General features: G+C 51.0%; 1 protein-coding gene across 8 annotated transcripts in view; it reads left to right on the top strand.

Annotated features, from left to right (window-relative positions):
- TMEM181 (transmembrane protein 181) overlaps positions 1-16,115 on the top strand; it is a 66,553-nt gene that overhangs the window by 25,128 nt on the left and 25,310 nt on the right. For 7 of the 8 annotated variants that reach the window (XR_007470577.1, XR_007470576.1, XR_007470578.1 and 4 more), the window contains exon 2: positions 6,717-6,820. Coding sequence is in view for 2 of the 8 variants with exons in the window: in XM_033404021.2 (XP_033259912.1) it covers positions 6,717-6,820 (104 nt within the window). In the remaining 6 variants the exon portion in view is untranslated. Of the gene's footprint in view, positions 1-3,773; positions 3,989-6,166; positions 6,242-6,716; positions 6,821-16,115 lie in introns of those variants that run through there. The other variant, XR_007470580.1, reaches the window with a different exon arrangement.

Here is a 16,115-nt window from a genome sequence, read left to right as displayed (position 1 = left end):
TAATGGCTTTTTTGAACAACTAAAGATAATTTTTCTGTGATATATTCAAGTTGGTTGATTGAAATTTCAGAATTCCTATTCTGTTCTTCTTCTCAGAGTTTCTCCCTCTCAAACCCCACTAAATGGTGGATTATTTAAAAAGGAAAGTTTGGTGAGGGTGCCAGAGAGTGAGGGAGTGGTGGGCCTCCTTTCCACCCTGACCCTGTGGATTCAAATCCCACCTCTGTCTCCTGCTGACCGGGACTTAAGTGGGTGTATACTTTCCCCAGCCTCTATTTTCCCATATATAAAATGGGCTGATGATACCTGCCTCACAGGGAAGCACCTGGCTGGGTACCAAGTAGGTGCGTAGGGAACACTGACCCCTCCTGCCCTTTCCTGCAGTTAGTTGGGTTCTGAACCAGAGGAGGGGACATTTTACGTAGTGGATCATCAGGGATATCGGTTGGATGAAAACTGAGATTAAAAAAAAAAAGGGGGGCAGGGGAAAAGCACAACCATTACTATTAATAACTGACACAATTGAGTTCTTCCTCTGTGCTTACTACACTGTTCTAAGTGTTTCATTTTTCGTCTGTGCTCCCACTGGTCCTGTGGGTGTCATTCTGCCTGTCTCTGGTTTGCAGACGAGGATGCTGACATCCTGAGAAGTTACCTGGTTGCCCAGGGAAGTGGGGGAGCCAGGATTTGAACCCAGCCTGACGGGCACCAGGCCAGTGCTCTGGGCCCCGGGAGACAAATGATTTTTATACAGATTGTGAGAAAAATAAAATCCTAACTAAAACTTGAGAACAGACTGAGAGATCAAAAATCCCTTTCCACTGCCCAGACTCTAATTTTTTAATTCTAAAGTGGGAAATCTGGGTATGAGGTGAGCAAACAGCAAAGTTTGTAATCCCGAAGCAGTTTCAGTCTTACCTGCCTGCTGCACCGTGACTTGAGGGGCTGAGACGGAATATGTAATTCTGTGGTGTCATAAAGATGCGTCAAACTTGGACAAGATCCATGATGGCATTTTTCTGGGAAAAAAGTCTTCAGATTGAATATCTATCAGTGCTTGCTTTGGTTTTCAAAAACAAAAAAACACACAACTGATTCTGAGACCCCTGCAGCTCCCGGTGCTGTTTTCTCCTGCCTGGCCACATGCTGGTTGGCCCCAGGGGCTCCGTCAAAGGCAGAGGTTGTGGTGCTGGTTGCCTCCCATCCTGCTCTCCGCATCGCTTAGAGACGTACCTCGAGGCATTTTCTCGCCCTCTCTGCTCACCCGAGTTCTGTCCATTTCATGGTCATTCTGCTCCAGGCCCATAAAGAGGCTCATCGAGTGCTTGCCTCCCCTACAGTTTCTTTCTAGTGCTGCTTTATTAACTCCTCTGAGACCTGCGTGGGAGGGAGAAGTGCTTAGTGGGAAAAGGAGTGTTGGCTGTGGCCTGTCGGGAGTGCTTGGTGGCCCTGATGGGGACACAGGCTTTCCCGCTGGCCGGTGAAGGAAAGGGCGTCTGAACAAGGGTGTGACCTCAGCGGGAGGTCAGGGGTCTGGTTTTCGATGCGTCACACTCGAGATGCCTACCAGGTATCCAAGTGGAGCTGTCAAGTAGGCTTTTCATGGAAGTCCAGAGTCCAGCTGGGCTGAGATACGAATGTGCATTGTCTCTAAAGCCTGAAACAGGATGAGGTCACCTGGGGAGTGAGAGTAGAGAAGAGAGGCCTAGAGCAGCAACGTGCCAAGGAGCCCCAGTAAGGTGAAGATGGTGCTCGCCTGTGGAGAGCCCTGCAGAGTAAGTTCTCCAGCCGTTCTCTCATGGGAATTGATGTCTCCAGAGATTCGCCTCCTTTGGAAGCGTCTCTTGGAAGTGGCCATGAATATGCATCATGGAGGGAAGGCAGGGCTTACAGTGATTTGGATTAAAGCTGCAATTTTGGGCGTTGGCTTTCCAAGAAATGTATTTTTAGTTTCTCTAGGAAATATGTCTGTGATATTGTAAATTACCCATGAAAATTGAGATTAATTTAGCAGGAACCTAAAGAGTACAAGCTGGTGCCAAGGCGACAATCTGTTCCATTGCATTTGAAAGGTCTTCCAAGGGCATGGGGGCTCCAAAGAGACCAGAATTTTTGAGTGTGTTTTAGATGCCTGAGTGTGGAAAGATCCATGGACCTGGAGAGGAAGACTGATGTATGGGACCCATCAGGAGAAGAAAAAGAGAGACACTGATGGTGAGCTGGCAGGGTTTTGTAGGAAGTCTTCCTGCCGTGGTTATCTAGGTAGAAGACTGCATCGGCAGCGGTGCTTGACCTGGCCAGGTTGCATGGGGAAATGGGGAGCCCCTTCCCTGCTCCCTGGCATCTCACCACCAATTTGAGGGAACTACATGAACACTTTGGAGAAAACTAATAAAAGTTGAGTCGAATAGATGTTTTCTGAATGCGCACCACGTGTCTGTCTGGTGTCCATGTGGGTAGATTGATGCTTTATTTTCAAGCACTCAGCTATGTAGTGCAGGCCACACATGTTGTAGTGGTTTAAAGGCCTGGGCAGCCATGAGAGGTGGAGAAGCGAGGGAAAGCTTCATGGAGAAGGTGGGACACACAGGTGAGCCATGAATGCTGGGTCTGATTTGGATAGTTTGGTAGGGAGAAGAGAGAGCGTTTCAGATCAGGAGAGCAGTACCTGAATGGGCTAGTCTGGACTCAGGCTTGACCACGGTGGGAAGCTTTATAGAATTTAAGCGCGAAGCCCTGGAGTCTGACGCCTGTGTTTGAATGCAGCCTCTGCTTTGAGATCTAGGGCAGGTCACCTACCTTGCTGAGCCTCAGCTTTCTCATCTGTGAGATGGGGCTGTTAGTAGTCCCTACCTGAGAAGGCAGCTGTGCTGACTAAGGAGGTAGTGATTCTCGCAGGGTACATGCAGGACGGTGGGAACTTAGGGGCGGATTTGGGGGCCTCGAAGGCCATAGGAAGGCGTTTAAACTCAGTCGAGTTGCTCTCTGTGTCGGAGTAGCATGTTAACAGTGCCATAACACCCGCACAGGAAGGCACACCTGGAAGGCTGCTGCAGGGGCTGAGTGGGAGGTGATGAGGGCCTGGACTGCGGGACTGGTGTGCTGGGGGTGCAGAGAAGAGAGGCATCACTTCTTCCGGGCTGGCTGTGTGGGATGAATGAGAGGCGGACGTCGGAGGTGACTCCAGGGTTTCTGGAGGTGGGGATGGAGAAAGCGGAGAGGCCAGAAATGGGCAGTGGAAGCAGGTTTTTCGTTTATGTTATTTTGTTTTTTAATGGGTTCAGTCTTAAACCTATTGACCGTGACGGGATGTAGGACTCCTAAGGGAAAGTGTCTTGGGAGCCACGAGTTTTGAGTGGGGTCGGGGCAGGCAGGACGCTGGGGATGGTCCTGGAGGCGGAAGGACCGTTAACGAGGAAGCAGGAGGTCCACGGGTGTTGGAGGGTCCGCGTGGGGTCCTGACTCTGGGCTGGAGAGTTGCCAGAAGCGGGTGGGCGACTGTAGACGAGGAGATGAGGGTGGCTTGGAGCCCGCTGGGTGCTCGGCCGCGTCTGTTTTCCGCGTCAAAGTCTGACCTCTGAGCAGAGGCGCTCCTCCGGCTGGCGGCCGATCACAGGGCGTGAGGGCTGTCTGCTCACGGGGACACGCCCGGCTGTGGGCTGCTTCACGTTGGCTGGGCTGTTCAGCAGGCGGCAGGGCTGGGCAGCAGGCAGAGGAGCCGCCGGGTGCGGCGTCGGGGCAGGAAGCCAGGAGGCAGGCGGCGAGCGTGAGGGGCCGGGCGAAGCCCGCGGGGGCGGCCCGGGCTGCTCTCCGTGACTCTTCGCCGCCGCGCCGCGGCTTCTGCCGCCGTCACGACGGCGCCCGGGAGTTCTGTGGACTGTGCTCAGCCGTGTGGGCCTGTGGTTTGTCGGGAATCACGTGCGGTCCCCGAGGTGCCGGGAGCCTCTGGGTTCTCGGCGAACTGCTTCGGAGCTTCCAGTGACGCGTCGTGAGTAGGCCGGTGGAGACGGAGGCGTCGCCAGCTGGGTCCTGCAGTCTGGGCGCGGGCCCGCGGCCCGGGACACCGAGGCTGCAGCGTCCCCCCGACGTGAGGCTGCCTGAGGCGGTGTCCTGCCGCTCGGGAGACGGGGACGGAGGGAAACGAGGCCCGTGCCCACCCTGTCCCCAGCGAGCCCTGGTCAGCGGGGCTGCTTGTGCCGTGACATCTGCTCACGCGGGGGCTTGTTTTGCTGCCTCCGTGTCTTTTTTTTGTCCAGCTGGGTGAGGCTTGATTGCCGAAGCAGGGACGTATCTAATAAATTGGATTGAAGTGGAAGTTTTAAGGAAGGGGAAACGACAGACCTTTATTGAGTTCCCGAGGAGAAAACTGGAAAAATACCCAGCGTGGTCTGTGTGCTGCGGGCGTTTGACCTTGTGCCGTTGTCTTTCTGAACCCTCTTTCTTCAGCGCTCCTTCTCACCTGCTGAGTAGCTGGGCTTTTATAGTAAATCATTGATAATGCGTTTTGTTGGTAATGTTTTAAAAATCAAATTTTAGATATAACTTTTCTTATTCTGTTTTCCTCTGCTTCCAAACCCTCCGTTCTGTGCTTTCACCTCTGCTGGGGAGCCCTTGGTGCCCCTCAGAGCCCCAGGGTCACCCCGAGAGCAGCCCGGGGGAGGGGGGGCCGTGAATGACTTTGTGTAATTTTTTTAAACAACTTTCGATTTACAGAAAAGTGGCCAAGACTGTACCGAGTGTTTCTGCACACCCTTCACGGGGCTTCCCCTCGTGTCGGTGTCCAGAACCCGTGGCACGTTTGTCAGCGCTCAGGTCGGCATCGGGGCAGTGCTGTTCACACCTGACCGTGTTTGCACGTCCCCAGCATCCAGTCCGTTTAGCTTCATGCGCCGTTGCTCCACGTAGAGATGCGCAGCTACGAGGAAGTCTTCCCTCTTCAGGGTGTGCTGAGGCCTCTCATGGGAGGGGGACGAGGGGACAGGGAAGCGACACAGGAGCCCTTCCTCGTGCCAGCCCTGCACTCCACCCGGCTTCCACAGAGGCCCTCGTGGGGTGGGGGGCGGGGTCCGCTCGCTTCCGTCCTGCTTCCCAGAGCCTCCTTCCCGCAGCGCCGGGACCGCCAAGGGCAGAGCTGTGGCATCTTGGGCAAGAGTCCTGCTGTCTCTAGACCTCGGGCTCCCCGTGTGCAAATCCAAGGAGCCGGACTTCTTCCCTGACGTGATTTCTGGCTCTAATGGCGTAAGGCTTTCGGGCCTTTTAGGATCTTTAGGGTCCAAAATCTGAGTTGGGATTAGGCCACTTAATTCACGAGCTCTCGCTCCCCACGCACAGCGGGGTCATTGGTGGTCCAACCTTCAGACCTGAGTCCCAGAGGGAAAAACACTGGTTCCTTTATTTCTTCACTGGTCCCGTCACCCAGTGAAGCATGGGCATGCCCATCTGAAAGTTCACTCACCTGGGCCTGGCAGGAGAGCGCTGACTCAGTGTCAGCAAAGCCACGTCAGGGAGACTTAGGGCCACCTTTGCCCTGGGATGCCGCCCAGCTTGTTTCCAGCTCGGGACGGCTGCCTTGGCCATGTAAGGGAGAGGGTGCGCATGTGCACACGGCCGTGAACTTGATACCGCAAGAGCAAACAGCCTTCCCTCCCTTTCCGGTTCAGAGCCCGATTCTCCCCCTCCCGGTGGGGGGCAGTTGTCACCTTCCTGAGAGGCAGGCATGAGAAATTCCTCCTGCCCGCTCAGCTCCCCAGACCAGGAAGTGCTGGGCACGGAAGAGGACGTCGGGAGCAAAGCAAGACAGAACACCCCCCTGGCTCTCATCTTTCGGGGCTCTGGGCCTGCCCAGTGGGCTACAGGGTGGGGGGCCGGCCTCCCCTTTGTCTCGGGGGAATCGGAGCTGGGCCTGCACCTGCGTTCCAGCCTGTCTGGGGCTGCCTGTAGGGGCGGCGCTGAGGACCTGCCACTCTCCAGCGTTTATGTCTGTCCTTCCCAGACTTCCCTTTTGTTTCCTGGCTCCTGGTGTAGGGAGTTCTAAAAGAGAAGTGAGACCTACCCCACCACCATTGTCTTCTGACCAAAGAAAGAAGTAGGGGTGAACAGGAGGGAGCCGATGCTCGGGTGTTAGGACGCGTCCTCTGAATCGCTTTCATATCCGTGTCACTCGCAGAGAACCGCAGCAGCGTGCTGAGTTGCATCAAAAGCAGACCCCAAGTGAAGGCCAGGCTGAGCCTCACCACGATGGGTGAGGCCAGTGAGGGGGGGAGCCCTGGACAGGAAACACAAAGCTGGGGGCTGGCGGGAAGACCGGCTAGGACATACGATTCCGGGGCGCCTGGAACCCCCAGTCTGGGCTTGACTGTGGCATCTGCGTGTGAGGAGTTAGGGTCCTCCCTGCGCCTGGACTCTGCTCTAGCTGCTGAAAACGGGGGTGTGGAGGGGTTCAGCCCTGCTCTGTGGCCTGGCGAACGTGCCCCGAGTGGGCTTTGAAGCGCCTTCTCCTGCCACAAGGGTGGGGTTTGCCTGGCCCCCTGCGGCACAGGGTGCCAGGCCCAGAACATACCGGAATGGCCCCCACCCCAGCAGTGGTCACTAAGGCTATTTAGGTGGTTTTGTCAGCCGAGTCACCTGGATTGAGTATAGGTCCTCCTCTTAGGCGAGGGCTCGCAGGCTGGGGAGGCCCTCGCCCTGCCGCCCCTCACCCCGGCTTCTCCCCGCAGGCTGGCGCCCATGCGGCTGTACACGCTCTCCAAGCGCCACTTCGTCCTCGTGTTCGTCGTCTTCTTCGTCTGTTTCGGCCTGACCGTCTTCGTCGGGATCAGAGGTGAGCAGCAGTTTTCCATTTGTTTCTTTAATTGAAGTGAAATTGATGTACAATATTGTGTTAGTTTCCGCTGTACAGCAAAGTGATTCAGTTATACATATTATATATTCTTTTTCATATTCTTCTCCATTATGGTTTATTACAGGATACTGAATATAGTTCCCTGTGCTGTACAGTAGGACTTTGTTGTTTATCCATTTTATATGTAATAGTTTGCATCTGCTAATCCCAAACTCCCAGTCCAACCCTCTCACGCCTCCTCTCCACCTTGGCAACCACAAGTCTGTTCTCTATGTCTGCGACAATTTCTGTTTTAAGTAAGTTCATTTGTTATATGTTAGATTCCACATATAAGTGATAGCATATGGTCGTTGTCTTTCTCTTTCTGGCTTCATTTAGTATGATAAGCTCTAGGTCCATCCATGTAGCTGCAAATGGCATTATTTCATTCTTTTTATGGCTGAGTAGTATTCCACTGTATGTATGTTCCACATCTTCTTTATCCATTCATCTGTCATTGGACATTTAGGTTGTTTCCATGTCCTGGCTATTGTAAATAGTGCTGCTATGAACATAGGGGTACATATATCTTTTTGAATTATAGTGTTGTCCAGACATAAGCATAGGAGTGGGATTGCTGGATCATAGGACAACTCTATTTTTAGTTTTTGAGAAACCTCAGTACTGTTCTCCATAGTGGCTGCACCAATTTACATTCCCACCAACAGTGTAGGTTCCCTTTTCTCCACACCCTCTCCAGCATTTGTTATTTGTAGATTTTTAAAATGATGGCCATTCTGACTGGTGTGAAGTGGTACATCACTGTAGTTTTTTTGTTTGTTTGTTTTTTATAAATTTATTTATTTATTTCTGGGTGTGTTGGGTCTTCGTTTCTGTGCGAGGGCTTTCTCTAGTTGTGGCAAGCAGGGGCCACTCTTCATCGCGGTGCGTGGGCCTCTCACTGTCGCGGCCTCTCTTGTTGCGGAGCACAGGCTCCAGACGCACAGGCTCAGTAGCTGTGGCTCACGGGCCTAGTTGCTCCATGGTATGTGGAATCTTCCCAGACCAGGGCTCGAACCCCTGTCCCCTGCATTGGCAGGCAGATTCTCAACCACTGCGCCACCAGGGAAGCCCCACATCACTGTAGTTTTGATGTTCATTTCTCTAATAATTAGCAATGTTGAGCATCTTTTCATGTGCCTATTGGCCATCTCTATGTCTTCTTTGGAGAAATGTCTATTTAAGTCTTATGCCCATTTATTGATTGGGTTTTTTTGTTGTTGTTATTGAGTTGTATGAACTGTTTGTATATTTTGGAAATTAAGACCTTGTCAGTCACATCATTTGCAAATATTTTCTCCTAGTTCATAGGTTGTCTTTTCATTTTGTTTATGGTTTCCTTTGCTGTGCAAAAGCTTATAAGTTTAATTAGGTCTCATTTGTTTATATTTGATTTTATTTCTATTGCCTTGGGAGACTGACCTAAGAAAACATTGCTACGATTTATGTCAGAGAATGTTTTGCCTATATTCTCTCCTAGGAGTTTTATGGTGTCATGTCTTATATTTAAGTCTTTAAGGCATTTTGAGTTTATTTTTGTGTATGGTTTGAGGGTGTGTTCTAACTTTATTGATTTACATGCAGCTGTCCAACTTTCCCAGCACCACTTGCTTGCTGAATAGTCTGTCTTTTCTCCATTGTATGTACTTGCCTCCCTTGTCAAAGATTAATTGACCATAGGTGTATGGGTTTATTTTGGGGCTCTTTATTCTGTCCCAGTGATCCATATGTCTGTTTTTGTGCCAATACCATGTTATTTTGATTACTGTAGCTTTATAGTATTGTCTGACGTCTGGGAGGGTTATGCCACCAGATTTCTTCTTTTTCCTCAGGATTGCTTTGGCAATTCTGGGTCTTTTATGGTTCCATGTAAATTTTAGGATTATTTGTCCTAGTTCTGTGAAAAATGTTATGGGTAATTTGATAGGGATAGCATTAAATCAGTAGATTGTTTTGAGTAGTATGGCCATGTTAACAATATTAATTCTCCTAATCCACGAACATGGGATATTTTTCCATTTCTTTAAATCATCTTCAGTTTCCTTTATCAGTGTTTATAGCTCTCAGGGTACAAGTCTTTTACCTCCTTGGTCAGGTTTATTCCTGAGTATTTTTTAATTAATTAATTAATTAATTTTTATTTTATTTTTGGCTGCATCGGGTCTTCGTTGCTGCACGTGGGCTTTCTCTAGTTGTGACGAGCAGGGGCCACTCTTCGTTATGGTGTGCGGGCTTCTCATTGGGATGGCTTCTCTTGTTGCGGAGCACGGGCTCTAGGCGTGCGGACTTCAGTAGTTGTGGCACGCGGGCTCAGTAGTTGTGGCTCGAGGGCTCTAGAGTGCTGGCTCTGTAGTTGAGGCACATGGGCTTAGTTGCTCCACGGCATGTCGGATCTTCCTGGAGCAGGGATCGAACCCGTGTCCCCTGTATTGGCAGGCAGATTCTTAACCACTGCGCCACCAGGGAAATCCTGTATTTTATTTTTTTTGATGTGATTTTAAGAGGGATTTTTTTTTTTACTTTCCCTTTCTGATATTTTATTGTTAATGTAAATAAATGCAACCAATTTCTGTATGTTAATCTTGTATCCTGCTACCTTGCTGAATTCATTTATCAGTTCTAGTAGTTTTTGCGTGGATTCTTTGGGGTTTTCTATAAATAGCATTATGTTATCTGCATATAATGACAGTTTTACCTCTTTCCTTCCAATTTGGATATGCTTTATTTCTTTTTCTTGTCCAGTTGCTGTGGCTAGGACTTCCAGTACTCTGTTGAATAGAGGTGGTGAGAGTGGGCATCCTTGTCTTGCTCCAGATTTTAGTGGGAAGGCTTTCAGCTGTTCACTGTTGAGTATTATGTTGGCTGTGGGTTTGTCATAAATAACTTTTATTATGTTGAGTTAGGTTCCCTCTTTACCCACTTTGATAAGAGTTTTTGTCATGAATGGATGTTGAATTTTATCAAATGCTTTTTCTGCATCTGTTGAGATGATCATGTGGTTTTTGTCTTTTGTTGCTGTGGAGTATCACATTGATTGATTTGTGTATGTTGAACCGTCCTTGTTACCCTGGGATGAATCTCACTTGGTCATGGTGTATGATCTTTTTTATATGTTGTTGGATTTGGTTTGCTAATATTTTGTTGAGAATTTTTGCATCTATATTCATCAAAGATATTGGCCTGTAATTTTCGTTTTTGGTGATGTCCTTGTCCGGTTTTGGTATCAGGGTGGTGGTGTCTTCATAGAATGACTTTGGGAGTGTTCCCTGAGGTGAGGAACAGTTTTTGACCATCTTATCATTTATGGTTACCTTGGTGCAGTGCCATTCAGCCCGGCCCAGCTGTACCCACTTGCTCTCATCCCCTGATGGCCCCATCATGGAGGGTGGTGCACGGAGGGGTGACCCTGGTCATGCGCTGCACAGCAGCCAGGGCCTGCACTCAGCTTGGCGGCGCCAGGCGGCCTTGACCACGTACCTTGTGTTGGCAGAGTCTGTTGGGTTCCAGGACCTGCCTGGGTGCCGGGGAATCCAGAACGTGCTGGCTGATTGGGGAGCCGGGCCGTATAAATGGTTCCAGTGCAGCAGATTCTGGGGAGGGAGTGAGATAGTGGTGAGCAGGGGTGGGGAAGGCCCCTGAGGAGCCGAGAGGCTGCTGTGGCGACACCTGGAGCAGGAGGGAGCCTGCAGGTGCTGTGTGAGGGGAAGAGCCACCCATCACCATCTGAGCTTCGAAAATGCCTCTGAAATCATCCAGGCCAGCCCCCTTTCACAGAGATGGGAAACGGAGAACCTAAGTCAGAAACCCAGGTCTCTTCAGTCCAGGGGTAGGAGACCAGGAGCCTGCTGAGGCTGTTCCTCCTGTCCTCCTAAATACCTTTTTCAGTGAGGGTAGTTTATTTAACTACAGCACTTAACATTAAAGTGTGAATGACAGTTGGGCTTAACCTGTCCCAGAGGCAGTTGTGCCTCCAAAGGCTGGTTTCTTGACCTGAACTGAAGCTTAGGTAGTGAATGGGCTGAGGAAGCTGGGGGAGAGGGTGGTTATTTAGGTGCCATTTGCGTCCTGCTGATGAAGATGAGGATGGTGACAACAGCAGTTGTGTCCAGCCTCTTCTTTTTCTCCCTGTGAATTCACCAAGGAATCCCAGTTACATGAGTCACCTCTGTTATCTTACTTGATTTTCACAACTGTCCTTCAAGATTGGTAGGGGAGGCGTTAGTATTCTCCTGGGTCTCCAGTCTCACAGCACTTCAGCCCACTCTTGTTTCCTTAAGCACCAACATCATGATTACATGAAACCTTCTCCACTCTTGCAGAAATGAACAGTGTTGCACCAAGGCTGAGATGAAAAAGACCATGTTAGGATTTCCATATCCGTTTCCTTCTGTAGAGCTCTAGCGTTAGCAGGTTCTCCAGAGAAACAGACCAATATGTATATATGGAACAGAACCAGATCTGTTTATATAGATTCAGGTGTATAGTTTTATTGTAAGGAATTGGCTCATGTGATTATGGACGCTGAGAAGTCCCCAGATGTGCATTCAGCAAGCTGGAGACCCAGGATTGCCAGTGGTGTAAGTTCCAGTCTGAGCCCAAGTCCATCCAAACGCAGAAGACTGATGTCCCAGCTTGAAGACAGTCAGGGAAGGAGAGCAAATTCTTCCTCGCTCACTCAGCCTTTTTGCTGTATTCAGGCCTTCAGTGAATTGGCTGAGGCCTACCCACACGGGGGAGGGAAGCCTGCTTTACTCAGCTACCCATTCAAATGTTCATCTCATCCAGAAACCCTCAGTGCACAATTAGAATAATGTTTAACCAGATATCTGGGCACACCATGGCGCGTAAACCTCACAGATCCACCCCCTGTCAACTTGGCATCCATGCACATCTCCTTAAACCATACCTGATCTCCAAATAAAGACAATAACAAGGTCATTGTTCCTTCTGACATGATAACAACTACCCTGGATATAACCCCAAACTCGCTACCCCTTCCGCAGGAGAGCAGGTAGGGTCCTTGAGCGATGCTTACTCTTCTTCGTATCCTGTGACTTAAATACTGTGATATAAAGTCAATAATACAGCTTCTGTTACTTGATAAGGGAATAAGAGAGGGAAGAAAACAAAGGTGTTTTCTTAGTATATATATTTATGCACACAAACATACTCATGACAAAGTAAGGAGGAAATATTCGTGACAGTTAAAGTCCTTGTGTCTGCAACTAGTCAGGTGGTCATAGCTGCTATTTCTAACTACCTTATTCCATGACCTGTTCCACATTTCATTTGCCTTCAGCAAGCACCTCAGTGGGTCGTGGTTCTTTACCTGGTGGGATGACCCAACCCTTCACTCCTGAAGAGTCTGGGCCATTAGTATTCCTGCCTGAATTAGGTTGTTGTAGTTCTCCATTGACCTTAATCCCAGGGCCTGGTAATACTGAGAGATGCCCTAGGCGATCTCCTTAGATGTACTCCTCCCTGCCTCCAGTGTGGAGTAGGGGTGCACTTCCCCTGTGGTGGTCAGGGTCAGTCACCCCGGCCCGCGCAGGAACTCCCTGCTTTGCCCGTCGATTCCGAGGCATGAGGAGCCCACGGTAGCCGGGTGGCAGTGTTAATTCCAGTTCAGTGTCTCCAGGTGGAAGCATTCCTCCCTGTGGAGCTAAGACCTCTAGGCCAGCAGAGCGTCGGGCTGTGGGAACAGCAAGCAAGAATTTTGCTAGTGGGTCCCCTGGGGTAACAGTAGTGCCATGCCCGTTTCCACCCCTTGCTTCCTGGACCTGTGCATACCGGCTATGGGAGAATTGGCTCCACGCAGCTGGACACCAAATCCATACCCAGAGTGTCTGTTGAAGTCAGGGCAGGACACTGCCCCCTTCCACGATGGAAGTGGTCCGGTGTGATCCGCCTGCCGCCGGGTCGCTGGCTGATGGCCGCGGGGAAGGGTGTGATGTCAGGCTCAGTGCTGATCTCTGCTGCTGGCAGGTTGGGCACTCAGCGGTGGCCGTAGCCAGGTCGGCCTTGGTGAGTGACGTCCACGTTGCCCAGCCCACGTGTCACCTCCATCCCTGCCGCCGCGGCCCCTTTGTTCACGAGCCCACTGGGTGATGACGGGTGGATACCAATCCACAGAATGGATCTTCTCTCCACGTGTTGATTAGGATCCTCTTCTGCTGAGGTCACCCTTTGGTGAGGTCACCCTTCGGCGAGCATTCACGTGGGACACAAACATCTTCACTTTTTTTGCCCATTCATAGAGGTCAGGCCACATACCTCTTCCCCAGATTTCTTTGTCGCCAGTTTTCCAATCACGTTCCTTCGGAGTATCTGACCATCCAGCAAACCAGTGGCCACAGCCCAAGAACCGGTAAACAGTTGCACATCAGGCTATTTCTCCTTCCAAGCAGCGTGAGCAGCCAGGTGCGGTGCTCCAGGTTCTGCCCACTGCGGGGATTTCCGTCACCTTGTCCTTCAGGGGTGTCCGGGGAGGGGCTGTGGCTCTGCAGCTGTCCACTGGGGGGCGGTGTCCGCACATCGGGCGTCTTCTCTTCCCGGCGCTCATCGCGGGGAGCTCCCCGTGGGGCCGTAGGTGCGGGCTGGGAGGAGAAGGCAGTGTCCCGGGAGTGGGGGCCGCGGCATTTGGCCACTTCCTCATATGACTTGAGCCATCCAAGGGCCTGCTCGGGCGGATCACGTATGTACCGCGTCCATTCGATGGTGGAGTGCTGCTGTGCCCGCCCGGCTTTGTGGCTGATGGATCAGGTAACACCCAGGTCCTGATGGGCAGCTCAGGTCACATGGTGACTTGTTGGTCCGTGGTTAAGCGTTCAGTCTGTTTCAGGCCAAGAGCTGTTTCTCAAAAGGAGAGTGGTTGTCTGTGAAGGAAGGCAGGGCTTCGCTCCATAACCCTAAGGGCGTGCACTGAGATTCATCCGCCAGAGGCTCCAAACAGCGTCCCTTTCTGCCGTTGGTGCTTCAGGCGCCACTGGATCTGCTGGGTCACGTGACCCGAGCGGAGAACAGCTCCCACGGTGGCCTGACCCGTGGGGAGCCTCCTCTTGTTCTGGGCCCCACGCAAAACCGTCAGCTTTTCGGGTCCCTAGGTAGATAGGCCAGAGTGTCACACCCACATTAGGAGCACGTTGCCTCCGAAATCCGAAAGGGGCCCACTAGGCGTTGCATCTCCGTTTTGGTTGTAGGAGGGACCAGATACAGCAACTTATCCCTCACCTCAGAAGGGATCTCTCGACATGGCTCTCACCACTGGACCCCTAGCAATTTCACTGAGGTAGAAGGCACATGCATCTTAATTGGGTTTATTTCCCACCCTCTGACGCCAAATGTTTTACCAGGAAGTGCAGAGTAGCTGCTACTTTTTGCTCAGTAGGTCCAGTCAGCATGAGCTCATCAATGTAATGGGCCAGTGTGATGGCGTGTGGAAGGGAAAGATGATCGAGATCTCTGTGAGCTAAATTGTGACATGGGGCTGGAGAGTTGATACAGCTTGAGGTAGCGCAGCGAAGGAGTAGTGCTGGCCTCGACAGCGGGAAGCAAACTGCTTCTGGTGGGCCTTACTGTCAGGGATGGAGAGAGAGGCGTTTGCCTGATCAGTAGCTGCATCTCAGGCACCAGAGGATGTGTGGATTTGCTCAAGCAGTGGAACCCCATCTGGTGCAGCAGCCTCAACTGGAATCACCACCTGGTTAAGCTTCTGCACAGGCCAAATGGGTGAGTTGAATGGGGATGTGGTGGACATCTTTCAAGCCCTTGATGGTAGCACTCATGTCTGCAATCCCTCCAGGAATGCGATATTGTTTCGGTTTAGTATTTTCATAGGTAGAGGCAGTTCTAGTGCTTTTTCCACCATAATAGCCCTCACTCCACAAGTCAGGGAACCAATGTGGTGGTCTGACAGCTGCTGAGTATTTCGATTCAAATTATGCATCCTGGAACTGGGGAATTAACCATAGGACGGGTTTGCGCCCATGGTGACACATACCTGAGCTAAAACCCCACTGATCATCTGGGCTCCATAGGTCCCTACTACGGTAGACCACAGTGATATTTCGGATCTCCTGAAATTAGTGTCAGTTCAGAGCCAGTGTCCAGTAGTTCCGAAAACATCTGATCTTTTTCCCTTGATGCATTTGTCCTGGTAAAAGGCTATAGGTTTCTTTGGGCGAATGATTAACAGTATAAATGCTCGGCAACGTACTGGTGTTCTTTCTTAAGGGGACCCAACCTTCCCTTTGTTCAAGGACCTTTGGGTCTGTAAACTGGCTCAAATCTGGAAAGTACTGATGAGTTGTCATTCTCTGTTTTTATGATACAGGTTAGGCTGTTGTTCACTTGACCTAGAACTCTCCTGCTTACACAGATCAAGTGATGATTTGGTAGGCTTCCTGTGTCTTTCACTTCTAGGGACCCCATGAGCAGCTAGCTAACGCCGTAGGTCTGCAGGGACTGGGCTCTTCTGACCGCTGCTGTGCCTCTGCCGCCCATTACATGAGCTCACCTGTCTCATCTTACACGGCCCCGTCACTGCTGGGATCCACTTATTCCCACTGCATGCTGTTTTCCCAACTCAGGGACTGTAGTTCCCATGGTAAGGCCTGGCCTGCAGAGAAGGGCAGTCATAGAGCTCTTTAAGGATGCTTGGGTCTCCCCTCACAAATTTATTTCTCACAGTAGTGGTGAAAGGTATGTCTTCTGGAATCTCCCAGTAGGTCTGAAATGACAGAGCCACCCTAGCAATCCAGCTCCCTAAGCCCCTGATTCCCCTCCTCTGCGTTAAACCTGGGCAGATGCAGCGTTTCTAATTCACTCACTGGGAACCACCTTTTGGTCCACGTTTTAGCCAACCACCCAGTCAGACTGTTAGAGTCCTTTCTGACTACCTGAGCTATAACTTTCAGTGCAGAGTCTCTTTTTAGAGAACCCACATCCGTACGTTTGGCCTGAGACCGCTTTTTGTTCCTTCCACCATTATCCCATACGTGTTCCCTGGGCTTCTGTCTGTATGACTCAGAAGACTCAAGTAGTTCTTTTGGAGTGTAGCACATGTCCTCATGGGTCACGTGCCTCACCTCTGGGCCTGCTGGGATGTGAGTCTAGTTATAGGTCTGGAGATGAAGAGGGGTGGGGGGCGGGTCCTGGGAGGATTAGCATCGTCCTGCACGGCAGCTGCCTCAGTGGAGGCCACTGGTGTTCCTTAGGCGAAGCGGGGCTAATCCCA

Source organism: Orcinus orca, chromosome 12 (genome assembly GCF_937001465.1).
Source record: "Orcinus orca chromosome 12, mOrcOrc1.1, whole genome shotgun sequence".
Taxonomy (NCBI): domain Eukaryota; kingdom Metazoa; phylum Chordata; class Mammalia; order Artiodactyla; family Delphinidae; genus Orcinus; species Orcinus orca.
The sequence above is the reverse complement of the archived record's forward strand: the minus strand, read 5'-3'. Positions and strand labels throughout refer to the sequence as shown.